This window comes from Narcine bancroftii, chromosome 8 (assembly GCF_036971445.1).
Source record: "Narcine bancroftii isolate sNarBan1 chromosome 8, sNarBan1.hap1, whole genome shotgun sequence".
NCBI classification, from domain to species: Eukaryota; Metazoa; Chordata; class Chondrichthyes; order Torpediniformes; family Narcinidae; genus Narcine; species Narcine bancroftii.
The window spans coordinates 52,221,116-52,248,028 of record NC_091476.1 but is presented as its reverse complement, the minus strand read 5'-3'; the positions used below and the strand labels follow the sequence as shown (position 1 = coordinate 52,248,028).

Genomic DNA, 26,913 nt, shown 5'->3' with positions numbered 1-26,913 from the left:
CAAAAACAAAGGCGAGAAATCAGACTGCCAAGAATGTATAGATGGAGATTAAACCCCATGCTACTTAAAAGACAGGATTTTAGAGAATTTATTGAAAAACAATTAAAAATGTATTTTGAAGTAAATACGGAATCAGTGGAAGATAAGTTTATACTAAGGGACGCAATGAAAGCATTCATTAGAGGGCAAATAATAAGTTATGTAACCAAGATGAAGAAGGACTATAATCAGGAAACAGAGCAGTTGGAAAGGGAAATAGTAAACATAGAAAAAAAAATTAGCAATGAAGGAAGATGCAACTAAAAGAAGAGAATTGGCGGATAAAAAAATAAAATATGAAACATTACAAACATATAAGGTAGAGAAGAATATAATGAAGACAAAACAGAAATATTATGAACTAGGTGAAAAAACGCACAAAATCCTAGCATGGCAGCTTAAGAAAGAGCAAGCTAAGAAAATGGTATTGGCATCAAGGAAAAAAGACAAACAAATTACATATAATCCAAAAGAAATTAAGGAAAACTTTAGAGAATTCTATGAACAATTATACCGAACTGAAAACGAAGGGAAAGAAGGGAAAATAGATGAATTTTTGACTAAAATTGAACTACCAAAACTACAAATAGAGGAACAAAATAAATTAACAGAACCATTTGGAACAGTAGAAATACAAGAGATAATAAAAAAATTACCAAATAATAAGACACCAGGAGAGGATGGATTTCCAATAGAATTCTACAAAACATTTAAAGACTTATTAATACCGCCCCTCCGAGATGTAATCAACCAGATTGATGAGACACAAAACTTACCAGATTCATGTAAAACAGCAATAATTACAGTAATACTAAAACAAGGGAAAGATCCACTCTCACCAGCGTCATATAGACCAATATCTTTGCTAAACACAGATTATAAGATAATAGCTAAACTATTAGCAAACAGATTAGCAGAACAGGTACCGAAAATGGTAAATTTAGACCAAACTGGATTTATCAAAAAAAGACGCACAACAGACAATATTTGTAAATTTATTAACTTAATTCATGCAGTAGAAGGAAATAAAGCACCTGCAGTAGCAGTTGCTTTAGACGCAGAGAAGGCCTTCGACAGAGTAGAATGGAATTATTTGTTCAAAGTATTGCAAAAATTCAGTTTACCGGAGAAGTATATTAATTGGATTAAAGCATTATATAAGGGACCGTTAGCGAAAGTGACAGTAAATGGACATGTATCAAAGCAATTTAACTTAAGCAGGTCAACGCGGCAGGGATGCCCACTATCACCTTTTTTGTTTGCGCTAACTATAGAACCACTAGCAGAATTGATAAGAATAGATAATAATATAAAAGGAATAAAAATAAAAGACAGGGAATATAAAATCAGTCTATTTGCGGATGATGTTATAGTGTACTTAACAGAACCAGAACTATCAATAAAAGAATTATATAAGAAATTGAAGGAATATGGAGAAGTGTCGGGTTACAAGATAAACGTAAATAAAAGTGAAGCAATGCCTATGAATAATGCGGATTTCTCAAAATTTAAGAAGGAATCTCCATTCAGATGGCAAATGCAGGCAATAAGATACCTAGGTGTACAAATAAACAAAAATCTAGGCCTATTATATAAACTCAATTACAATCCACTAATGAAAAAATTACAGGACGATTTAGAGCATTGGAAAGATCTACCACTAACACTGATAGGAAGGATAAACTGTATTAAAATGAACATTTTTCCAAGGATATTATACTTATTTCAGGCATTGCCAATACAAGTGACAGAAAAATTCTTCAAAGAGTGAAAGAAAATAATAAGGAAATTTTTATGGAGAGGGGGGAAACCAAGGATAGCACTAGATAAATTAACAGAATGGTATAAACAAGGAGGCTTACAATTGCCAAACTTCAAAAATTATTATAGAGCCGCACAATTAAGATACCTATCAGATTTTTATCAAACAAGGGAAAAACCAGACTGGACGAGATTAGAATTAGATAAAATAGGGGAAAAGATACCTGAACACATATTATATAAATGGGACGAAAAATTGGTACAACATAGAACTTCTCCAGTATTACATCATCTCCTCAATATTTGGAAGAAGATTCATGTAGAAAGAAATAAAACAAATTATCAATTACCAAAACTAATATTGATGCAAAATAAGCTACTCCCTTTTACAATAGATAACCTTTCCTTTAGAGAATGGGGAAAAAAAGGGATTAAAAGAATAGAAAATTGTTTTTCAGGAAGTAGATTCTTATCCTTTGAACAAATGAGAGATAAGTACAATATAACTGGAGATACAGCGCTGGCATATTACCAACTGAGATCCTACTTGAAAGATAAATTAGGAAGCAATTTGAATTTACCAGAGGGAAGTAACCTTGAATATGTGATTACAGATACAATGTTAATCAAAAGATTTATAACAAATATGTATATTAAACTGCAAGAAAAGGAGAATGAGGAAACAAATGGTAAAACTACACAAAAATGGGAACAAGATTTAAATATAAAGATAAAAAAGGAAACATGGGAGAATTTATGTTCTGGAACGATGAGAAATACAATAAATACGAGGCTGCGTATGATACAATATAATTGGTTACACAGACTATACATTACACCGCAAAAGTTAAATAAATGGGACCCAACAGTATCTGATAGATGTTTTCGATGTAAAAAAGAAATGGGAACAACAATTCATGCAATCTGGACATGTGAGAGAGTAGAAAAATTTTGAGATGATCTCAATCAGATATTAAATAAAATAACAGAAAACAATATACCAAAGAATCCAGAGATCTTTCTCCTAAGTAACATAAAAAACAAAGAATTTGGAATTGATTTGGAGGATGCACAAAAAAGATTTGTTAAGATAGCCCTAGCCATAGCAAAAAAATGTATTATGTCAACCTGGAAATTGGAAGATAATTTGAAAATACAACAATGGTATATAGAAATGAATAAATGTATTCCATTAGAAAAAATAACATATAGTTTAAGAAATAATATTGAAATATTCGAACAAGTATGGGAGCCTTACATTAAATACAATAGCGAAAACCTACCGGGGACAAACATTACCTAAGTTGATGGAAGGAGAAGGAAAGAAAAGAATGGACTCAGTAGAATTTCTGGTGTATTTTTGTTGAATGACAACATTGTCTGACTGGTTTAATGCAACCTAGATTGTATACGCTGCTGTCCACGCTGCTGAAGATCCAGCTGCGCTGGATGGGTCACGTCTCCAGAATGGAGGACCATCGCCTTCCCAAGATCGTATTATATGGCGAGCTCTCCACTGGCCACCGTGACAGAGGTGCACCAAAGAAAAGGTACAAGGACTGCCTAAAGAAATCTCTTGGTGCCTGCCACATTGACCACCGCCAGTGGGCTGATAACGCCTCAAACCGTGCATCTTGGCGCCTCACAGTTTGGCGGGCAGCAGCCTCCTTTGAAGAAGACCGCAGAGCCCACCTCACTGACAAAAGGCAAAGGAGGAAAAACCCAACACCCAACCCCAACCAACCAATTTTCCCTTGCAACCGCTGCAATTGTGTCTGCCTGTCCCGCATCGGACTGGTCAGCCACAAACGAGCCTGCAGCTGACGTGGACTTTTTACCCCCTCCATAAATCTTCGTCCGCGAAGCCAAGCCAAAGAAAGAAAGAGATTGTATACCTAAAATGGATGAGGGGGGGGGGGGGGTGGGGGGGTGGCTTGGGAGGAGGGAGGGGGGGGAGAAAAAGTCACTGTATATGTGTGAAAAAGAAAAAGTGTATATCATGGCTAATGTGATTTATGGTGTGAAAAATAAAAAATTTTAAAAAAAAAGGAGTTCTGTGGGATTCCCTCTCACTGCTCCCCGTCTGTCATCCCTAACCCTGAAGAAGTTTGCCTTTGCTCTCCGCAGGGAGTTCTGTGGGATTCTCTCTCACTGCTCCCCATCTGTCACCCCCTACCCTGAAGAAAGTGTGAGGTGTGCCTGCCTTGATCAGCCAAAGCAATGTGTCTAAGAACTGGAACATTGTTACAGATTTACAAATCAGACCGCACTTGAAGTATTGTGTGCAGATCTAATGACCCAGTGAAAGGAAGGATGTGATTAACTGAGACAAGGTGCCAGAAATATTTGAAGCGAACCTGAGAAGTGTGACAGAATATAAATATGTTTTTGGAGATAAATTGGGGTAGAGTTTTTAGTGTAGGTCACATACAAACACTTTAAAACAGATCTTATTTAAAATACTGGAGCTCTTATCTATGGTAGTCATGTCAGGACCAACAGAAGCTTTGGAGAATGCCCAAGAGACTTCACTAATGGATTGTTGTTTACAAAAAGGCAACAGCTGAAAGAGCTTGTCGGAGCCACAGACTGTCTGGAGTGGGACTTGCTGTTCTAAGAGGGTCATGAGGTTTTGCAAGCAGAGAGAGTAAAATAGGCTATTTCCCTCCGAGTGTGTGTGAGAGAGAGAGAGAGAGATCAGTTTTACAGTGTTACAGTCAGCAACAGCAACTAGGACTGGAACAGGACAAGCTGGCAAACTTGTGGAAAACCCCATTTGGAAGATGGGTTGTGAGTGCTTAGTTCAGCCTGGTCAAAGCCCTCGTGGCTCATGTAAGAGGAGAGGACTGGCTGTCTAAATGTATCACTTGAAATAAGAAAAACAAAAGGAAGTCTGTGGTGACCTGAAAGAAAGAGGTTATCATCTGGAGGACCCTGAGGGGGAGCAAGTTTCTTCGGCAAGACACTGGAGTGGCTGGGTTTCCAGCATATAACAAATCTCTCTCCAAAAACCAACTAGAACCTTCCTGAGCGGTCACCATTTACCTTTCAAGTACCAAAGCCTGGTGAACTTCATAAATGTTAAATCCTGTGCACAGTATAAGAATTGCCTGCAACCAGTGAACTTGGAGGAATGGGAAGTGAGATTGGACTGTGAACCAAAGAACTTTTCTGAACTTGCACACACTTTACTTGCGCTTAGAATTAGAAGGGGGTTAAGTTAGGTTAGTTAAGTCAATAGTGATAAGTTAAAGTGTGGTTCTATTTTCATGTTTATAGATAATTAAAAGCATCTTTTGTTTAAGTAACCCTTTGTCTTGGTGAATATTGCTACTGGGTTTATGGGTCCTCAGCTTGTAGCAGAAGAATGCTTTTCAAACAAGGGGTTTATGGAGCAGCCTGCTAGAGGTAGAGCAAATACAATTCCAATGATTAACAGACTTCTGGGCAGGAATGTGGAGAGGAAAGGATCAGATTCATGAAGGCCAAATGCAGGCAATGGGATTGGCACAGCATTTTAGTCACCATGGACAGATTGGTCCATTGGACTTTATCAGTGCTGTGGATCTCCATAACTCCATCAATCTGCTGAGGAGATTCATCTTGTTTTGGAAGCTGCTCTCATGAGGAATCCTGCCACAGGCCCATCTCTGGTCCTACATATCCTTTGGAACTGCATTACTCCCAAATATTTCTGCGCCAAGACACATTAATACCTCATTTCTATTAAATTGCATTTGCTACACTTCTGCTGGCCTCTCTGCATCCATTGTTCTGGTTACAGTGCAGAAGGAGGCCATTCAGCCCACTGGGTCGATACCAGTTTTTTCTAGATCATTCCCATCAATCCCAATACCCTTTTGCTTGCAATTTGTTCTTGGGTCAATTTGGTATGACTAGATAACCTTGGGATATGGGAGTAAACCGAGCATCCGACAAGGATTTAGGATGGATAATAGAAGCAATTTGTGTGTGCACGTGTGTTGCGTGTGCACACATGTTTGTGTGCACGTGCACGTGCGTGGTGTTTGCATGTTATGTCTTTGATCATGTGCGATTTCTCCAAGTGCTCAGGTTTCCTCTCACATCCCCTAAGTTGCTCCTTGTGGCTAGTTGAATCCAAGAGGAGTTGATGGGAAAGTCGATGCATAGGTTGGAGGGAAATAAGGGAGAGAGGAGTTGTTCTGAGAACCTGGATAAACATGTTCGACCTCATGGCTTTTCCTCCAATAGAAGTAAAGAAAACAAGAAGTTTGTTTACTTAATAAAGTCATAATTATATTTTTCCTGGTCTTTGTTTAAACTAGGTTAAAGAACAGCAAACAAGTTCTTGAACCTCCCCTCACTAAATGGTCTTGGGGTAGATAAGTCTCCCTGACTGGATGCAATGCACCCTCGGGCTCTGAAGGAGGGAGCTGTAGAAATTGTGGAGACACTGCTAATAAGCTTCCAGGAATCATTGGAATCTGGCAGGGTTCCAGTGGACTAGAGGATGGCGAATGTCATTCCGCTGTTTAAAAAGGAAGCAAGGCAGCAGAAAGGAAATTAAATTCCTCTTAGCCTGACCACAATGTTGTTGAAGATTGTCAAGGATGAGATTACGGGATACCTGGAGGTGCCTGAAAAAATAGACCCAACTCAGCACCGTTTCTTAAAGGAAAATCATGTCCGAAATACCTATTGCAAAATGTTGAAGAGATGACAAGTCGGATAGACAGGGGAGACGCAGTGGATGTGGTGTATTTGGACTTTCAAAAGGCCTTCAACAAGAGGACATACATGAGGCTGCTAAACAAGATGAGAGCCCGTGGAATTAAAGGAAGGATATTAGCATGGCTGGAGCATTGAGTGGAATAAAGGGATCCTATTCTGGTTTACTACCGATTGGTTAGCAGTGGTGTTCTGCATAGCTCAGAGTTGGGGCTGCTTGTATATATAATAAATGATTTGGGTTATAGAATAGATGGATTTGTGTCTAAATTTGCAGATGATGCCAAAATGGATTGTAGGGGAGGTGTTGCTGAGGAATCCAAAAGGCTGCAGGGAGACTTGGATCAATTAGGAAAGTGGTAGATGTTGGAAAGTGTGCAGTCATGCACTTAGGGAGAAGAAATAGACGGGTAGACTATTATTTAGGCGGGAAGCAAATTAAAAATTCGGAAGTGCAAGGGGACTTGGGAGTCCTCGTGCAGGATACACTAAAGGTTGGCCTCCAGGTCGAGTCAGTAGTGAAGAAGCCAAATGCAATGTTAGCGTTAATGTCTAGAAGGATAGCAATCTCGATCAAGGATGTAATGTTGACATCCTACAAAGCACTGGGTGTCGTATTTGAGAAAAAAAACATGCTAGCATCGGAGAGGGTTTAGAGATTTACTAGAATGATACCAGGAATGAAAGGGTTAGTATATGAGGATCGATTGTCAGCTCTTGGACTGTACGTGGAGCACAGAAGAACTGGGGTGAGGACCTCGTAGAGGCATTTAAGATGCTGAAAGAGCTTGGGAGTAGATGAGGCAAGCATGCCTCTCTTGGTAGGGGATTTGAGGACATAACTTCAGGCTGAAAGGGCATAAAATTTTCTTTAGATAGAGGGTCATGAGTCTTTGGAATGTTGCCACAGGCAGCTGTGGAAGCAGGTTAATGGCATATTTAAGGTAGAGATTTACAGCTATTTGATTATCAAGGGTTATGGGAAGAAAGCTGGAGAGTGGGGCTGAGTGGGAGAATGGATCAACTCAGGATCTGAAGGCGAAGCAGATCAACAGGCCAGAGGGCCGACTTCTGCTCTTTTTTGATACTGCCCTGACCACAAAGTAATCCATTACCTTAAGTTGCTAAACACAGTGATGTCTGCACAATTCAAACATCACTCTATTTTCTTGCCCAAACTACAGCTGCAAATATTTATTTATCCATATTTGTGCATCTATTATTGCAGATGGTGGTAAAATAACTTGTGCCTCTGTGGTTGGCCTACATTATGTACCTGTCTGGTTGCAGCAAGTAAGATTTTCGATGCATAGGTACATTGAATTGTCATGTACATCAAAAATGTAATATGCATGATATACAAACAAAGTGTTGCCGTGAGCATTGCCTTGGCGCCCTCAACAATAGGGGAAAGAGAAGCAAAAGAGAATCCCTTCAGACTGGATTTGCCTCCAGTGCTCCCTCAGCCTCTGTAGCTGCACTGACCTCAATTCAAACCACAGCTCCAGGTCAGGAAGCCTTCAGCACCCGAGGCCCTTCGGGAGCCTTCCTTGTCCTCAGCACCCTCACGAATCCCAGTTCCGACACCCGGTTCCCTTGACCCATTTCCACTGCCCCCCCCCCCCCCACTCAACAATGTCCTGTGCGGGGTCATTCAATTGCATCGCCAACATTCAGCAGCCTGTGTGGGCCCTTAGGCTAGTGAGCCCCTTGCTGGTACATCCTATAGGGTCATTTCCTATGCTTCTCTTTATCACAGGGTGCTCTCTTTTCTGGTGCCCTGGAATGTGCCACCTCTCATGGTACACTGCATGGCACAAACACGCCATCTTGGGCACAGACCCCATTATTATAGGATTTTGAAAAAACACCTTTAAAAGGCAGTTTAATGCCAGTACAGAGCCATTGGCTTTAGGACTGGGTGGTAGGACCCTGCAGAGCAGTGCTATGTCTCGGCCGGCCCCCCAATCTTCCGAGCCCGCGTCAGCACTACCATCACAGCAGTGCCAATGTATTTTTATGTATATGTCATTAAAATCTTGCTATTATAATCATCCCTTGGAAGTTTAAAGAGCAAAAGCAAAAGTGCACATGATCTTGACTAGGAAATAACACTGCAGATTCTGTAAATCTGAAATAAAATTTAAAGTACTGGAAATGCTCAGTCAGGCAGCATCTATGGCAGGGGTGTCAAACTCAAATTCACGGAGGGCCAAAATTAAAAACTTGGACTAAGTCGAGGGCTGAACTAAATATTTATTGAAAATTTTCAACAACATCTGCATGTTTTCTCTTCTTTCAACATATGTAATGTTAAACTTTTTCTTATTAAAATAAATGTTTAATAATAGTTTTGGATAAACTCTTTCCAGAAGCATTAACAAATGAGAAATAAAATATTCAATAAATAATATTTCTCTCTAGAGGATTTGTCAAATGTTGCTAGTGTGCTGTCGAATAGTAAAATCTGAGGGCTATTGAGAATGTGGGAGAATAACATGATTCCTGAAACAATCAAATGGGTGACTGATTGTGGGCATGAACTCTAGCAGGGTTATTTGCCATGCCCTTTTTCCATTGGTACAGATATCCTTTGATTTACACACTTTTCAAGTTTTATGCCTAATGAGCTTGTATCCAGGTGCAGGACCATTTTTAACCAGGAATATATTTATCACTGTGACATGAAACTATTGGAAGATCGTTTTATCCTGAGATTAAAGTTCATAATCCTTACTCAGGCCTGTGTGCGGGAGGGCGGGGTTTGCGGACGATCGGGTTGGACAACGACAGTGCGGGGGCATCGGCTCTCGCTGCAGGGCGGCATCTCGGCGGATCAGCGGCCCCGTCACCGTGAGTCGCGGGTCGGCCTGCAGCAGGGAGGGGGAGTGGGCAACGGTCCTGGCGAGGTCAGGCACCCCCTGAGTTTCTGCCGGACCCCCCTTGACCTGCTGAGTTTCTCCCGGACCCCCCTTGACCTGCTGAGTTTCTCCCGGACCCCCCTTGACCTGCTGAGTTTCTCCCAGACCTCCCTTGACCTGCTGAGTTTCTCCCGGACCCCCCTTGACCTGCTGAGTTTCTCCCGGACCCCCTTTTCTTTCCGTGCCGGTGTCCCAGGACCTTTCCAGAGCAGTCTCCGCACTCAGGACCGCGCTGGGATTCCAGTCAGCGGTGGAGGAGCAGATGAGCGCGGCTAATCCCGATCCAGCCCACGCCACTCCCGAGATTGGAGGGGGGTTCCACCCTACCTGCCCGACCAGCCTCGCTCTCCACGTGTACTCCAGGCACCCGCCGCTGGTCCGGTGGGAAGGTGCAGGGCGGCCGGCGCCCCCATCGCCTGGCGGGGAGCCCCAATCTTCCCTCCGGCGTCCAGACTCCATCTGCAGCTCCAAGAAACGCTGTGCCACTGGGGTTCCGGGTGCTGGGAAGCGGCCTTGGCTTCCCCTGACACCGGCCAGGCCGTGCTGCGGTGGGGGTTGGGCGGGGGGACACGACAGCGTGTTTATAAAACCATTACTTTTCAAGGACCAGGATATTTTTCTCTCTCTCTCTCACCCTGGGACACAACGGTTACTGTGCATGCGCTATACTGGCACGGCGGCCAGCGGGCCACCTCTAGTACATTTTTGATATGATCTTGCGGGCCAAATATAATTATATCGCGGGCCAAATTTGGCCCACGGGCCAGAGTTTGACATGTGTGATCTATGGAGAGACGGAGGACACAATCACTGCTTCAGGTTAACAACTGTAACTGTTCAACAGTTGACATCTTAGACAAGTTTGTGCAAGTAACATCTTTTGAGATAAAATTTTGTTTGATGTACCTGTATTTATGTCTTTTTTTCCTTTATCAGAATTATTTCCTAAAGGATGCACGGCTTTCAAAGCCATAACTCCCAACGTTGAGGAAGAAGCAGCGATGAAAGAGGATGCAGGAATGCAGGATGTCCATTACTCAGAGGTAGAAGCTCATTGTTGGTATCTGCTCTTATATTACCACAGTTACACTTGATGCTCATCAATCAGTGAAATTTTCACATCACCTTGCCGGCTGGTAGCACCCTTGTTGAGTTCACAAGGCTTTGAATTCTCATTGCTGTCCTGAGACAGTGTTACTTTATGGGGAGGTCATTAGTTTCACTGGGGTAGCAAGGGCATTGTGGTTCAAGGACTCTTCAATTGCTCAACCACTTGAGTAATGGGGACTTCCCTCAGAGACCTGGCCAATGGCTAGACTGCACGTCAAATCATCAGAAAGGATTGTACAGTCAGTTGTTTCGTGGAATTTCCACTGCACAAAAAAATGGGCTTTTGCTTTTTTTCATTAGAAAAGTGGAAGTGGGCGCAAGTTGAAATGGTCCCTGTGGATGGATAGAGCATGTTCTGGAATATTTGAATGGAGGACCAGTTTTGCAGCACCCACTGTTTCCCCCCCCCCCACCCCCCATCCTGTATCTGTATCCCTCATTATCCCGAAAGCTTGCCGTTGGAAGCTTTATTGCCAAGAAGGGTATCTGTGACCTTGGGGACATGGCGCATTTGCCGAGCACCATCTGTGTGAGCTTCACAGGGAAAACAAAATGCCATTGTCCATCCAGAAGCTGAAGCAGTCTGTTATCTCCCTCAGATGTTGTCATGATGAAAGCTGCCATTTACTTTCCGTCCCTGTTGCATTTGAGAAAGTGGGTGGTCAGCTGGTCCTTCTGATGAAAGTGCTACTGGACAAGGATTTTCATGATGGACCCAGGAATGAGTAAGGAATGGCAAGGTAGTGTGTGTGACATGGTGGGATCTATGTAGGTGCTGGTGCACTCATGTGCCTCCTGGTGGCGGAAGTTGAAGATTTATGAGGTGTGGTTAGTGCAGCCTGGGTAATAATGTAGCCACAGTGTGCCCAAGGTAGAAGGAGTGAATGTTCAGGATGAGTGACAGGGCTCAACCAATGGACCACTTTGTCCTGGATGGCGTTGAGCTCCTTCAGAATTACTGGAGCTGAGCTCATCCTGGCAAATGCAGAATACACCTTTACACACCCGGTGTCTTGTAGATGGCAGGGAGGCTTTGGGGTGATTTATTTAAGGGGTGTTGGTGTGAACATACATGATGGACCAGAACAACTGTCTTCAGGTTGTGTCACCGGAAAATGAGAACAAGCTTGTAAAACTCCAATGCAGCTTGAAACCAGAATTGGTGTCGGTGTAAGGGGGGAGAACTTTTAGGACTAAAGCCAGGATGATTTTCTTTAAGCAGAACCCAAGTTCAGAGGGTAAGAAAGGCCAGTCATTGTAATTGATGGATTTCTGGAGGGGGGGGGTGGGGGCAAAGGAATATGGGGTCAGGTAGAAAGTCGACACTAACACAGCTTTGATTTTGATGGAGCATGGAAGAAAATCCACTTGTCCGATCATCCTCCTTCCCGTTCCTCTTTTGTTGTAGTCCTTGCATGAAAAGCGTGATGTGTGAGTAGATAGCGTAGCAGCACGATTGGCGTAACAGTTAGCGCAACACCTTTACAGCGCCAGCGATCGGGACCAGGGTTAAAATCCCGCGCTGTCTGTAAGGAGTTTGCATGTTCTCCCTGTGTTTGCGTAGGTTTTCCCCAGGGACTCCGGTTTCCTCCCACCGTTTGAAACGACTCCAGGTTTGTAGGTTAAGTGGATATATATTGGGCGGCACGGGCTCATGGGCCAAAATGGCCTGTAACCGTGGTGTGCGTCTAAATTAAAATGAAAGTGAACTCTAATGGGGATCAGCAGCCTGAGGTTGCTGTATGCACCCTTAAAGAAGTTTGATCATTGCAATCGACCTTTGCATTCTGCAAGGACAATTCCCTTTCTGGGGGAGTGGATGGTCTTTATAGACTATTGCCAATTGACCAGATGTGCTTCATTTCAGAACCAACCACACTGGTCCGGGTCTGATACAATGCACACATTGATCAACAGAGCAGCTCTTGTGTTTTGTCATGCTTGTGATTTTGTAGTGGCCTTCATTACTCAGACTAGCTGTTTGTTTAAATTTCCAGAGCAGTTGGGATGGGATTTGAATGTTGATTTCTTTGGTGTTCTGGGTCTTTGGCTAACTAACCTCATAATTTAAGCATCACCCCATCACTGATGGAGAAACTTGTCATAATTGGAAATGTTTCAATATTATTGTAACTGCAAATGCTTCCTTGGGCTTGGGAAATAATTTTTCATTGGAAAGATAACAGGATCATTCCCTCCCTGATCCGTCCTCTGCTTCTACCAATGATTCCCCAACCTACTGCCATCTCCCACACAACACTGAACTTTTTCATGGCCAGGAGTGGCCATGAGGATAGTGGGGATTGGTTCACCAGGAGTACCAGTGAGGTTAACTGGGATCGATTGACCAGGAGTGGCAATGAGGAGAGTGGGGATTGGTTGACTAGGAATGGCAGTGACAATAGTGGGGATAAGATCAACAGGTGTGACAATGAGGATAGCTGGGATAGGTTCACCAGAAGTGGCCGTGAGGGTAGAGGGGATTGGTTGTTCAGGAGTGGCCGTGAGGATAGGCTGACCAGGTGTGGCCATGAGGATAGTGGGGATTGGTTGACCAGGAGTAGCAGTGAGGAGAGTGGGGTTTGGTTGACCAGGAGTAGCAGCGAGGATAGTGAAGATTTGTTGACCTAGGTGACAGTGAGGATAGTGGGGATTGGTTGACCAGGAGTACCAGTGAGGAGAGTGGGGATTGGTTGACCAGGAGTACCAGTGAGGAGAGTGGGGATTGGTGACCAGGAATGGCAGTGACAATAGTGGTGATGGGATCAGCAGGTGTGAGAGTGAGGATAGCTGAGATAGGTTCACCAGAAGTGGCCGTGAGGGTAGTGGGGATTGGTTGTCCAGGAATGACCATGAGGATAGGTTGACCAGGAGTGGCTGAGAGGATATTGGGGATTGGTTGACCAGGAGTATCAGTGAGGAGAGTGGGGATTGGTTGACCGGTAATAGCAGTGAGGATAAGTGAACTGGGTTGCTGTGGGCTTGAGTCCAGGGTCCTTGCATTCAAGTTTTGCTCCTCCCAACAGCCATAATCAACCTCTCTGCCTCTAATGTGACCAGAACCATAGGTGCCTCAAAGCACCAGAGATTGCTTTCTCTCTCACTCTGTCTCTCACTCTGTCTCTCACTCTGTCTCTCACTCTGTCTCTCACTCTGTCTCTCACTCTGTCTCTCACTCTGTCTCTCACTCTGTCTCTCACTCTCTCTCTCTCTCTCTCTCACTCTCTCTCTCTCACTCTCTCTCTCACTCTGTCTCTCTCACTCTGTCTCTCTCACTCTGTCTCTCTCACTCTGTCTCTCTCACTCTGTCTCTCTCACTCTGTCTCTCTCACTCTGTCTCTCTCACTCTGTCTCTCTCACTCTGTCTCTCACTCTGTCTCTCTCTCTGTCTCTCTCTCTGTCTCTCACTCTGTCTCTCACTCTGTCTCTCACTCTCTCTCTCACTCTCTCTCTCACTCTCTCTCTCACTCTCTCTCTCACTCTCTCTCTCACTCTCTCTCTCTCACTCTCTCTCTCACTCTCTCTCTCACTCTGTCTCTCCCTCTCTCCCTCTCTCTCTCTCTCTCTCTCTCTCTCTCTCTCTCTCTCTCTCTCTCTCTCTCTCTCGGAGCCCAGAACCCAATCCTGACTCCCAAGGACACCCTGAGCTCTCCTGACAAGAGACAGAAATGAGGATATTACTGAACCCTTCTCGGGTTGGGGGGTGGGGGAATTAAATTAAATTTTTTAAATTTTTCATATTTAATTTTTTTAATTTAAATTTAGAATATAGCATGGTATCAGGCCATTTCGGCCTACGAGCCCATGCTGTCCAATTACACCCAAATGACCTACAGCCCCTGTGTGCTTTGAACAGTGGGAGGAAAACAGAGTCCCCGAGGAAAACCCAAACAAATATAGAGAGAATGTACAAACTCCTCACAGACAGCGCAGGATTCGAACCCCAGTCCCAATTGCTAGCACTGTAACAGTGTTGTGCTAACTGCAATGCCAGCCATGCTGTCTAAAATTAAAAATAACCATTATTGATTGCTCGAATTCCTGACCCATTGCCACTTAATGTTGGAGAGTAAGATCACCCAGAATCATAAGGAGTACAGAAAGATATGATATTCTCCCAATCTCACCACCACCCCTCCCCCCCACCATGCCTTTACCTGCCCCTTTCAGAGCAATGTCTGCAGATCTCACGTTGGACTCATCAGCTGTGCCTGGTCCCACAGGTGTAAATTGCCCGCGATCCCTCGGGTCTTGGGTCTGCCACAGGAGAAGAATTGTCTCCTGTGTGGTTTACGTGATTGAGGCAGGGATAATATTGTGCAAACAAAGAGAAGGTGGAGGGACATAGGAGGTCAGGCAGCATCTCTGGAAGGAAGTGGGCAGTCAGCGTTTTAGGTCACGAGCATTTTGAAAGGCTAAGGAAGGAATGTGGGATAGCAAGGATAAAAGGAGAGCAGATAGACCAAGATATAATGGAATACCGAACAAGTGAAGGGATAAGAGATGGAGTGGAGAGATCTTGGACAGAGGTGGGTGGTGTTGAGCAGATGGTGAGTACTGGAGTGGGTAGGAAAATGGGAACAGGTAAAGGACAGTAGAACCAGATAGCTGTGGGGTTAGCTAAAATTTATGCCACTGGGTGACTGACTACCTGGGCAGAATATGGTATGCTGTTCTTTCAAGTTTGTAGCTGGCCTCATTCAGGATGAGGACAGACACGTCTATGAAATGGGAAAGGGATTAAAATGACTGTATCTGCGTGTGTCATGAGATAAGATGGTGCTGGAGCTGAAATTCATCTCCCTGGTGAATTTCAGGGTTTGTTTCTCAGACCATCCTCTAGTCTGTGATCTGTTCCTGCCCCTTTCCTTCCAATTATTCCCCATCCTCTTCTCTATCTATACCCATGATCATGCCTCCAAGTGTTCAGATGACACAACTGTGGTTGGACTTGTTTCAAGAGGAGATGAAACAGCCTATAGGGATGAAGTTCAAAGACTGACTGCAAGGTGTTCAGAGAACAATCTCATCTTGAACTCCTCAAAAACAAAAGAACTTCTAATAGACTTCAGGAGGAACAGTAGAGTTCCAGACCCATTATACGTCGACGGGGACTGTGTGGAAAGGGTCACTGTTTGCAGGTTTCTGGGTAAAGATCTCTCCTGGACTACCAATACCATCGCAGTAGTTTAAAAGGCTCAATGATGACTCTATGTCCTGAGGATTCTCAGGAAGATCAAACTGTAGGAGAAACTGCTGGTGCCCTTCTATCGCTGCTCCATCGCGACAGTGTTGGCCTACTGCATTCCAACGTGGTTTGCCAGCTGTTCGGCAGCAGACAAGAAGGACCTTCGGAGGATCATGAGTACGGCCCAGAGATTATTGGCTGCGCACTGCCCTCCTTGGAGGATTTATTCCGCTCTCGCTGCCTCAGCAGAGCAGCCAACATCCTGAAAGACCCTCTCCACCCTGGTAATCATCTGTTCGATCTGCTGCCCTCCAGCAGACATTTCTGGTCCATTAAATCTCGGACAAACAGACTTAAAAACAGTTTTTACCCCAGAACCATACGTGAACTGAACACCGCCAGACATTGAATATTGTATTGTTTTATTGTGTTACTGTTTTTGTATCTTATTTCTTTGGAGTATGTGTGTTCACCATCAGGATGTGTACTCAGTTTCATTATTTTATGAACTAACAACCCTTTTAAATTTTGTTTGGGACTAAACGGTTTTTGTTAGCATTAACACAGAAACAGCAATGGAAAATTCAAAATAATAGTTTTTATTAAACTATTAATAACATAACATTTCTTACTTAACTCTAAACTCTAAACTCTAAATTTAACCCACTATGCGCAAATATGAAGTGTGTGTGTGAGAGAGAGAGAGAGAGATTAAAGTCCCTCTCTGAAAAGTCCATTTTTAAAAGTTCAACATCATTTTATTCTTGAAGGTCATAAATTCTCAGTTCAGAAATAATTATAAAGCACTTTTAAACATTAGATCTTCAGGCCTTTTTACCCATAATTCTTTTGATGAGATGTCTTGAAAGATATTCTTTGAATAGAAGTGACCATCTTTTGAGCACTAATGTACCGCCTGTGAAAAGGAGAATTCCCAGGATCAAATCTTCTTTTATTTTGGAATCTGTTTTCCACACAAAGTATCTCCCTACTTTTCAAAGAAACAACAAATGTGGCTATTTTCTTCCACGATTAATTCACAAACCCAGACAAGGATTAAATGAAGTGGCCATACAAAAATGGACCCAGTAGAATTCTGTCCTCTTTTCCAAGTGGTCTTCATTATTTCAAAAGCCCCTTATTCCATATTCCCCTTTTCTTAGAAATAACACACAACTGCACCTATTCTGTTACTGTAATTCAACCGTTTTCCACAAGGTTTCAACCCCTGTTTATGTCACCGGGTTTTGACTTCTGTACTCTCCAATCTGAACTCTTTGTCTCTCATTTCAATATTTCCAACACATTTCTCATGTCACACAGTATGTGACATCATTTCTGTCTTTGAAGCTCATAAGATCTTTTGACATGAATGTGCTAAAAGCATTTAAACCTCCTTGTGTCTCCAAGAATTCTGCTATCCTCAGAACTAAAATGGCCATGCACTTATACATGTATTGTTTCCAATATCTCAAGAACCATCGTAAATCCTTTTCATCTTAACTCTAACTTTAATTAGCATCCATTTTCATCTCAAACTGACTTCTGTCTTCTATCTCAAAAGAACCATGTCTGTCTAAAATGCTAAAGTGTTGTCTTTGTGCCCCTGTAATCTCCCAAACTAACTTATTGAACCTTATCTCGATTAAATATAGGTTTAACATTAAACTAAGGGATTTTTGTGCAATGACAATAAAAGGTTATGGAGAGGCAAGTCACAGAGTTAAACTTCAATCTGTCTGCCAGCCATATCCATGCTGAGAGTCAGATCTCTCCTCATCCATTTGATGACTGCAAGTTGTATCGCACTGCTTAAGCTTCATTTTATTTATTCTTGAAAGCAACCAAGACGCGCATTTTGATTTCACATAACTGTCAGGAAATGAGCTCCATATTTGTGGTCGTAGTCTGAGTGACCCTTTGCTAATGCTTTGGAGGCAGCATTTTTTTTAAACTGACCTCTTTGAGGAATATTTCACCAAGCAAGTGACTTAAGTTGTTGAGAAATACACAGGCTGCAGATGCTGGAATCTTGAGCAAACAAAGAAAGGTTGGAGGAAGCCATTGGGGCAAGCACCATCTCTGGGTGGAAATGTCAGTCGATATTTCCGGTCAAGACTCTTGATTGAGATCATAGAGAAAATTTGGTGACATTAATGATACTTAGTTTAGTGTCATACACATTATTACCATGGATATATGCAACAAAATTCTTTTTTTTATAATATTTTAGTTTTCACAGACTTATAAAATTCAATGAACAAAGCCATTCATGTATAAAGTCCCCACCATCACCCCGCACAACGAATACATTCCAAAAACTTATCTCGATCCCACTCTTCATGGGGCACACGACCCCTATCAAGGCCTGTAATGAAAAGAAATCGCAATGGCAATGCTATTCACAGAAAACACTAAAAAGTAAAGAAAGAAACTCAAAAGAAAAAAAAATCTTTTTATTTGTCACAACTTTGCCTCTTTTGAACAATTATCAGCCAAATTTAATCTTTCCAACAGACATCTTTTTAGATATTTACAAGTTAGACATTTTGTTCAGTCCAAGCTTTCTGATTTTCCTCAAATCTCAAATGCTGATATTCTTGATTCATTTTTTAACTTATCTTTGTTTTCACAGTGGATTTATATCATATATTTACAATGATTTATTGGATTTAAGATCAGCCTCAGTGGCTGGGATTAAGAGCAATTGGGAATGAGATTTGAATATAACATGTTCAGATAAAGATTGGTTCTCTACTCTCACCTTAATTAATGATTCCTCATTTTGTGCAAGGCATGGCTTATTATAATTTAAGGTAAATAGAACACACATGTCCAAACTTAAATGACTGCTTTTATGCTCTATTTGAGAAGTGTAAAATTTTTGAAGCTTCTCTGATCCAAATTCACAGAGATTTTGGAAAGACATTTTCCAAACTTTATCACTGATTTTTAAGATCAAAATAGAACCATGTCCATTTGGTTTTTCACGTGAGCCAGATATATTTCTGTCTGCAACTCAGGAGAACATTTTACCACGCTGATAGCCAGACAAGTAGTTTTATTGAAATGGAAAGATGACTATTCACCTACCCATAAACAGTGGTTGCATGACATAATGTCCTATTTAAGCTTGGAGAAAATTAGATACAACATTAAGAATAGAAAGTTTCAATTTGAAAAAGATGTGGGGTCCATTCATAGAATATAATTGTAAGAATTTTGATTGTTCCGGAGATTCTCTGTCCGATGTCTGGAGATCCAATCCACTATTCCCCTTTTCTTTTGCAAAGATTACCTTGATTAGAGGGAGGGGGGTGGATTAGATTTAGTTTTTAGATTTTTTTGTTTGTTTTTATCAATTTTTGTATGGATTCATTTGGCAAGTATGGTGATTGTAGATTAATTCAATAATGTGGATTAATGTGGTTCCATCCATTTTTTTGTATGTATTTGAGATGACTTGTGTGTTTTCCTTAAAATTTAGTATGTAATTTTATGTGTTAAACTGAATACAAATATTTAAAAAAGAAAATAAATATTGCCCTTGCCATGTCACCAAAATGCACCAATGAACCCCCATACATTTGGAAGGGTGGGAGGAAAGTGGAGCACCCAGAGGAAACCCACACACATATGAAGACAACATACTGGATTTGAATCCAGGTCACTGACACCATTACAGCATTGCACTAGCCATGCCACCCAAATAAGGCAAAGATAATGCAGGAAAGAAATGCAGAAGTTGTAGATCCTTGAATCTCCATCAGGCAAAGAACTGCTGGAGGTAAACAGGGCCAATCTGCAGATGCTGGAGTCGGGTGCAGTGCACAAAAGTGCTGGAGAAACTCAGCAGATCACGCAGCATCCACAGGAGGTTAAAAAAAAGAGTAGTCAATGTTTCAGGCCTGAGCCCTTCACAGAAAAGCAGGCAGACGCCTTAATATAAAGGTGGAAGGAGGTGGGGAAGTGGGAAGATCACGGGCTGATATGTAAGAGGTGACATGTGGATGTAGCTGCCAGGGGAGAATGAAGCAGAGAAGTGGTAGGGGGAGATGGCTGAGAAAGAGAGTCCTTGGAAGGAAGGAGTTGGGGAATTGCCGGAGGAACTCAGCAGGAGTTCAATGGCTGGAGGCACACTACTGAGGCATTTGTGTTTCTCTATTGCTCTGCTCCACTGGGTATTCTCAGTATATGCCTCCTCTGAAGAAGATACCAATCTCTTTGCCATTCAATTCCATCACCAAATTCCCAGCGAGTGAGTTGTCTCTCAATTCCCCAGAACCATTGACAAGCCACAGGTTAGGAATGATAAAATGTTCACTGCTTCGACAGTTCATTACATACCAGCCTGCTTAGTTGGCACCCTATCTACCATCCCAAGCATTCAGTCCCTCCACATTAGCACGCAGCACTTACGTTGTGCACTGTCCACAAAATGCATTTCATGGACTCCCCTAAGCATCTCCCAAACCTTCCACCTCTACCATCCTGGACAAAGTAGCGGTGTGCAGGAGTAAGTTTGCCTCTATTATTGTGCACCATGTGTCAGCTTCCCTTCACTATTGCAGAACTGCCAATGAGGGGTTCAGTGAGAGTTCCCTGCAAAGGTTCAAAGGACTGATGATGGATGACCAACCATCCTGTTCTTCCTCTACCCACAGGATGTCCTTGTTGAGTTGCTGGAGAAATGTGCGGATGGACTGTGGAACGCAGAACGGTACGAGTTGATGGCGGTCATTTACAAGCTCATCATCCCTATTTACGAGAAGCGGAGAGACTTTGAGGTAAGTAGTTGCTTCCTCACACCAGCATCTGATTTCCCTGCCTGAGAACTGCACTTCCCCACCTGGAACTGGCCTCAACCAGGCTACAGGTGGAGGGTGGGTTTAGGTGTATGTGGCTCGAATGAACTACGTGACAACAGCAAACACCAATATATTTGCATATGTATGATGAGAGATCATTAAGGCTCATTTAAAATTTATAATTTTGATATATGGTACATTGGGGCCAGATCATTTTCATAATTAGCTCCATCTACAGCATTATTACACTTGTACATTGACTCAGTGTCCCCCTCACATTATGGCCCAGCGTCCCCACGCATTATGTCCCAGCACCCTCGCGCGCTATGACCCAGCACCCCCTGCGCATTATGTCCCAGCGCCCCCCGCACATTATGTCCCAGCGCCCCCGCACATTATGTCCCAGCGTCCCCGCACGTCATGACCCAGCGCCCCCCGCACGTTATGACCCAGCGCCCCCGCACGTTATGACCCAGCGCCCCCCGCATGTTATGACCCAGCGCCCCCCGCACGTTATGACCCAGCGCCCCCGCACGTTATGACCCAGCACCCCCGCACGTTATGACCCAGCGCCCCCAACACCTTATGACCCAGCACCCCCCGCACGTTATGACCCAGCGCCCCCCGCACGTTATGACCCAGCGCCCCCCGCACGTTATGACCCAGCGCCCCCCGCACGTTATGACCCAGCGCCCCCGCACGTTATGACCCAGCGCCCCCCGCACGTTATGACCCAGCGCCCCCCGCACGTTATGACCCAGCGCCCCCCGCACGTTATGACCCAGCGCCCCCCGCACGTTATGACCCAGCACCCCCTGCACATTATGACCCAGCACCCCAGCCCACCCGCGCATTAGTTCTCATTGTCTTGCACAAGCTTACTCACTGGTTCTTGTATGTTTTATTATTTGTAGAAGCTCGCTTACTTGTACAATACACTGAATGAAGCTTATAAGAAAATAATGCAAGTCCTTCGCACGGGGCGGAGACTGTTGGGAACCTTCTTTCGCGTGGGCTTCTATGGTCAGGTAAATATAAGGTAGGATGTGAAGATCCTGCGCTCTTGAGGCACCTATGCCCGACTTGGCTGCATTAGTGGGTCCAATCTTCCTTTTGGAGTTAAGTTGGCACCAGATTGGGAGCCATCATTGGTCTCTCCTTCTGAATGGATCTTCTCCTACCTCCGCCCAGCTCCTGGCTAAGACCAGAACGTCTCACCCAAATCTTGGGTCTTACCACATTGCAGCCTTCACTCAGCTGATTCGTGAACCTGGGTTGCACGTGGAGTGTGTTGCAGTTGGGTTTGAACTCTTGTCCTCTGATTCATGGTCACCATAGGCACACCTACTGGTAGCTGGTAATTGGTATGCTTCATCCTCCTGCAGTAGTTTGACAGAAAGTGAGTACATCACATGAAACAAGGCCTAGAAGTTCACTTGAACAGAATTTCAATCCACTGACAAAGATAGGTATTAAATAAAAAGCATTTGCTATTTGGAAATAAATGCGTAAATGAGTAGAATTGGCCAGATGCCAAGCCACCTCAGTCATGAGTAAACATATTTCAACCCAAGCCCAATTTCCAACCTAATTCTCGTATCCCTTGATTTACCCATGTCCGACATCTTTTAAAGCTATCCCGAGTACATCTGACAGCTGGAATCTCGAAGGGAATGAATTCCACAGAACCCTGAGAAAATAAATTTCTCTTCTGCTCATTATTCCCCCTGACTGAGGATCCAACTGAGAAGGTGGTGTGGTCAGGGTGATGGGACTCTTTCACGATGTTGGCTCCCTTCTTGAGGCAGTGCTTCTCATAGATGGATGAGAGGTTAATGCCCTTAGCTTTGTTGGCCACTCTACAGCCTTCTGCGTTGGCATTTGAGTTTCCGAACCGGGCTTCAATGCAACCAGATGGTATACTTTCCACAGCACATCTGTAGATGTTAGATGGAGTAGGTTACGACATGGCAAATTCCCTCCGAATTTTTACAAAGTGGTGTTCCAAAAGTGGCCAGAATGTAGATTCAATATTAATCCACAAGACACTACAGGATATACCTAACGAAGAATTGTGCCAAACTTGGGGGGGGGCAGATGGAAGGAATTTAATAATTCTCTCAAGCTCAGACCTGACGGACTTTCTGGCCTCCTCCTGTGCTTTGAGGAATTCTGAGATAAATTTCTCCTGCCAATAATCTCAGTCAAAATCATAAAATAATTCAGTGAGCTAGACATGGGGAAAGAATTTCATCTGACCAGAACCCATAGCTGCATGCAGCTGAGAAATCGTAAAGCAGTAAATGGACAAAATTTGATTTAAATGTGGAATTCATACTTTCAAAAGAATGCATGGGATGGAGGCATTCTGTGTTTTATTTAAGAAAAACAATTAGATGTGGGCCTTTCACTCAAACAGGTTCCTAACCTTTTATCCAGAATTCCAAAAATTGGCACTTTTCTCGGTAGATGATGTCTGCTCATCAAATAAATCATTTGGTACCAAACATGACTCTCATTCAACTCCTGTGTATCCCATTGTGTTCTGCTACTTTATAAGCGCCTCCGAATCCCCTATGCTGATACCCATCCAGCGTCATGACACTATCAGTTGGCCCGGCAGTGGTGGCTCAATGGCTATCGTCACTATCCATAATCCCCCATGCAGCTGAAACCGTTGTGCCAGCGCAGGGGAACAGAGAATGGGGATGTTCTCCTGGCACTGGTACAATGGGGGCAGGGGGAGAGATAGAGAGATGGCAGTGTGACTCGGTTGGGCGGGGGGGGAGTGACGGCAGCACAACTCGGGCGGGCGAGGTGGGGGGGGGGAGAGAGAAACAGCAGTGTGACTCAGGCGGGCAAGGGGGGAGAGAGATGTCAGCGCAACTCTGGAGGGTGGAGATGGCAGCACGACTTGGTTTGGGGGGTGGATGCTGCAGCTCAACTTGGGCATGCTTAAAGGGACAGAAACCAAAATGATTGTGAAATCCGGAAGATTCCGAACAACGGTTCTGACGATCCTGGATAAAAGGTTAGGTGCCTGTAATTATTTCTTGGTTTCACTCTTATCATCTTTCTGTTTTAAAGAGCTTCTTTGAAGAGGAAGATGGAAAGGAGTATATCTACAAGGAACCCAAGCTGACTAAACTACCTGAAATATCTGAGAGACTTCTCAAGCTGTACAGTGATAAGTTTGGGGCCGAGAATGTGAAAATCATCCAGGATTCTAACAAGGTAACCGAAAACCAAAAGAAATGCAAACTCAAAGCCAAAAGTGCAGAGATACAACAAAATGTTGTTACATTTAAATTTTTGCATTGTTTCACCTTTCATGGGTACTTCCTGACCTACTGAGCCATCCTATTTCATGTTTTTAAGGTTAACTAGACATTGCATCAGGGTTGGGAGTAGCTTCACTAGTGCTGATAGACAATTCCCGACAACGTTCAGATGCAAGGAACAGCTTCCTATCAAGTTTACAGTCTGTCTGAGTGAAAACCCCTTTTTTTTGTCAAATTTATTGGCAATGCAAAAAAAAATCATACTACTTGAACATGAGACCTCACACCGAGGTTTTCATTTTAAATAATATGAGGCTGAAGCCTTTATTATAATAACCAAAGATTTTCCAGCAATATGCCATCCGTATATAGTAAGATTACAAATATAAGATTAAACAAAAATTACTCAAAAAGCCTATTTATTTCCGGGGAACCCTGGTTGAGAAACGCTGCATTAGAGTTTTGAATGAACGTCAAAATAGCAAAAATTTGTTTTCTTTACTCCAGACCAACTGATCTCTCTCTGTAGACTTTTGTGTTGTATCTTACTTGTACTATGTATGAGATGTTCACTGGTCTGAAATAATAACAACCTCCTCAAACACATGTGACCATAAACTTGAACTGAGCAACCTGGCCTGAGTAGTGGACTTGAACTGAAGGGAGATTAGAGCAACCTGGCCTGAGGTGGTGGAGACTGAACCAAACACAGAGTTGCTGCCTTGGCACCCACCAAACCGTCGGGATTTAGTGATTATACTGCTCACGTCTCTTAGAAACATGCCCTTTAGCTTATCATATCTCTGCCCAAGATCAAGGACCTACCTATACCAATCTCCACTATGTCTCAGTCGTGGATTCACAGGGGGGTGTTGACCTTCAGCCCCCAACTGTGCTGACCACCAGCACAGTTAAGATATCTATCAGATTTTTATCAAACGGGAGGAAAAACTGGCTAGGCTCAAGATAGAATTATATTAATTAGGAGTAAAGGTCCATGAACATTTATTCTAAAAAGGGGATGAGAAAGTGGTGCAACATAACAGTTCACCAATACTACATCATGTACTAAAAATATATAAGAGAATACACCTGGAGCGAAAGATGATAAATTATCAAATACCAAAAATGTTATTAATGCAAAACCCATTAATTCCTTTTACAATAAACAATTTATGTTTTAAGGAATGGGCTAGAAAAGGAATTAAAAGAATAAAAGATTGCTTTTTGGGAAATAATTTATTGACATTAGAACAGTTAAAAAATAAATAAGGAATATTGCATGGTGCAATATTTTCATATTATCAGTTGAAAAACTTATTTAAGAGAAAAGTTGGGAACTAGTCTAAATTTTCTTGAGAGGAGCTGCTATGAGTACTTAATTACAGACACTGTAACATAGTTTAAAAAAAATTATTACAAACATGTATAACAAATTGTAATACAGGGAAAATGATGAAGGAATATATAAACCCAAACAAGGTTGGGAAAAAGATTTAAATAGATGAAAAAAGAATGAATAATGGAAAGAACTATGTGCACTCAGTTTCGTATGAGACAATACAATGGGCTCCATAGACTATAGGTTACACTTCAAAAATTAAAAGAATGGAATCCAACAATATCAGACAAATGCTTCTGTTGTAAACAGGAAATTGGAACGACAATACACGCAATTTAGACGTGTACAAAAGTGAAAACCTTTTGGGATGATTTAAACCTAATATTAAATAGAATTACAAAAAATAGGATGCCAAAAGACCCAAACATCTTCCTGTTAAACAAAAGATTAAGAATTAGGTCTAAAATTAGACAGGATTCAAAAAAGATTGACTATGATTGCAGCAGCAAAAAAAGTGCAGAATGAGAACTTGGAAAAAGGAGGTACCTTCAAAAATGCAACAATGGTCCATAGAAATGAACAAATGTATTCCATTTGAAAAAATTACCTACCATCTAAAAGACAAATATACTCTATTTGAACAAATTTGGGAACTGTACATAGAATTTATTAGAAACTGCCAATTTCAGATCCCCATCCCTTGACGCGATAATTATGAAAATAATTAAATATGAAATATTGGACGACATGATTTATTTTTGTTTTGTTTTCTTCTGTCCTTTATTTGTTTCTTCCTTTTATTTCTTGCTTTAAGTTATAGGGGGTGGGGAAGGTAGGGGAAAGGAGGGGATGGGGAATGAAAATGTCACTGTATATATTAATATTGAATATATTGTTACTGACATCTACGGTGAAGTACTAAATAAAAAAATTATATTAAAAAAAAGTGCTGTTACTGATCCAAACTGCCTGAGGTCTCCCCAACAGGAAGTGAAAATTCCAATTGCAGAGGGAGGTGTTGAGACCCAGCAGGTTCAACTTCCTTATCAGGTACTGTGGGATGATTGTGTTGAAAGCCTAGATTAAGTCAATAAACAGCATTCGAACAGATGAGTCCTTGTTTTCCAGGTGGGTAAGGGCTAGGTGGAGGGCGGTGGCAATGGCATCGTCTGTACAGTGGTTGGATCTGTATGCAAACTTCAGGGGGTCTAATGAAAGGGGCAGCAGGAGCTTGATGTGCCCCATGACGAGGCTCTCGAAGTACTTCATGATGATGGATATGAGTGCGACGGGGCAGGACACGGATGATTTCTTTGGCACAGGGACAATGGTGGCGGCTTTGAAGTACGTTGGGACCATGGCGCTTCTCAGGGAGATGTTAACATCTGCTAGCTGAGCTGCACATCCCGAGTTCTCTGCCAGGAATGTCATTCGGTTCAGCAGCTCTCAGCAGGTTCACCTTGCCTAGCTGTCCCTTCACGTCGACCACTGCAAGGCACAACACCTGGTCATTAGGAGGAGAGGTGGTCTTCTTCACTACAACGTCGTCTTTCACCTCAAAGCACGTGTAGAAATTGTTCAGTGAATCTGGGAGGGAGGCATCACCAGCCCAGGTAGATGGTGTAGTCTTGTGGATGGTGATGTCTCGGATGCCCTTCCACATGCGACGCGTGTCCTTGCTGTCCAGGAAGTGACTGAATGCACTGGGCATGTGCAGGCTTTCTTCCCCTGATGACCTTAGATAGCTTGACTT

General features: G+C 42.8%; 1 protein-coding gene across 4 annotated transcripts in view; it reads left to right on the top strand.

Annotated features, from left to right (window-relative positions):
* Positions 1-26,913, top strand: part of dock11 (dedicator of cytokinesis 11) — a 292,933-nt gene that overhangs the window by 234,737 nt on the left and 31,283 nt on the right. For 2 of the 4 annotated variants that reach the window (XM_069893719.1, XM_069893721.1), the window contains exons 45-49: positions 10,368-10,474; positions 20,394-20,516; positions 21,452-21,565; positions 23,625-23,771; positions 26,148-26,210. In XM_069893719.1, coding sequence (XP_069749820.1) covers positions 10,368-10,474; positions 20,394-20,516; positions 21,452-21,565; positions 23,625-23,771; positions 26,148-26,210 — 554 coding nt within the window. Of the gene's footprint in view, positions 1-3,203; positions 3,302-10,367; positions 10,475-20,393; positions 20,517-21,451; positions 21,566-23,624; positions 23,772-26,147; positions 26,211-26,913 lie in introns of those variants that run through there. The other 2 variants (XM_069893720.1, XM_069893722.1) reach the window with 2 other exon arrangements.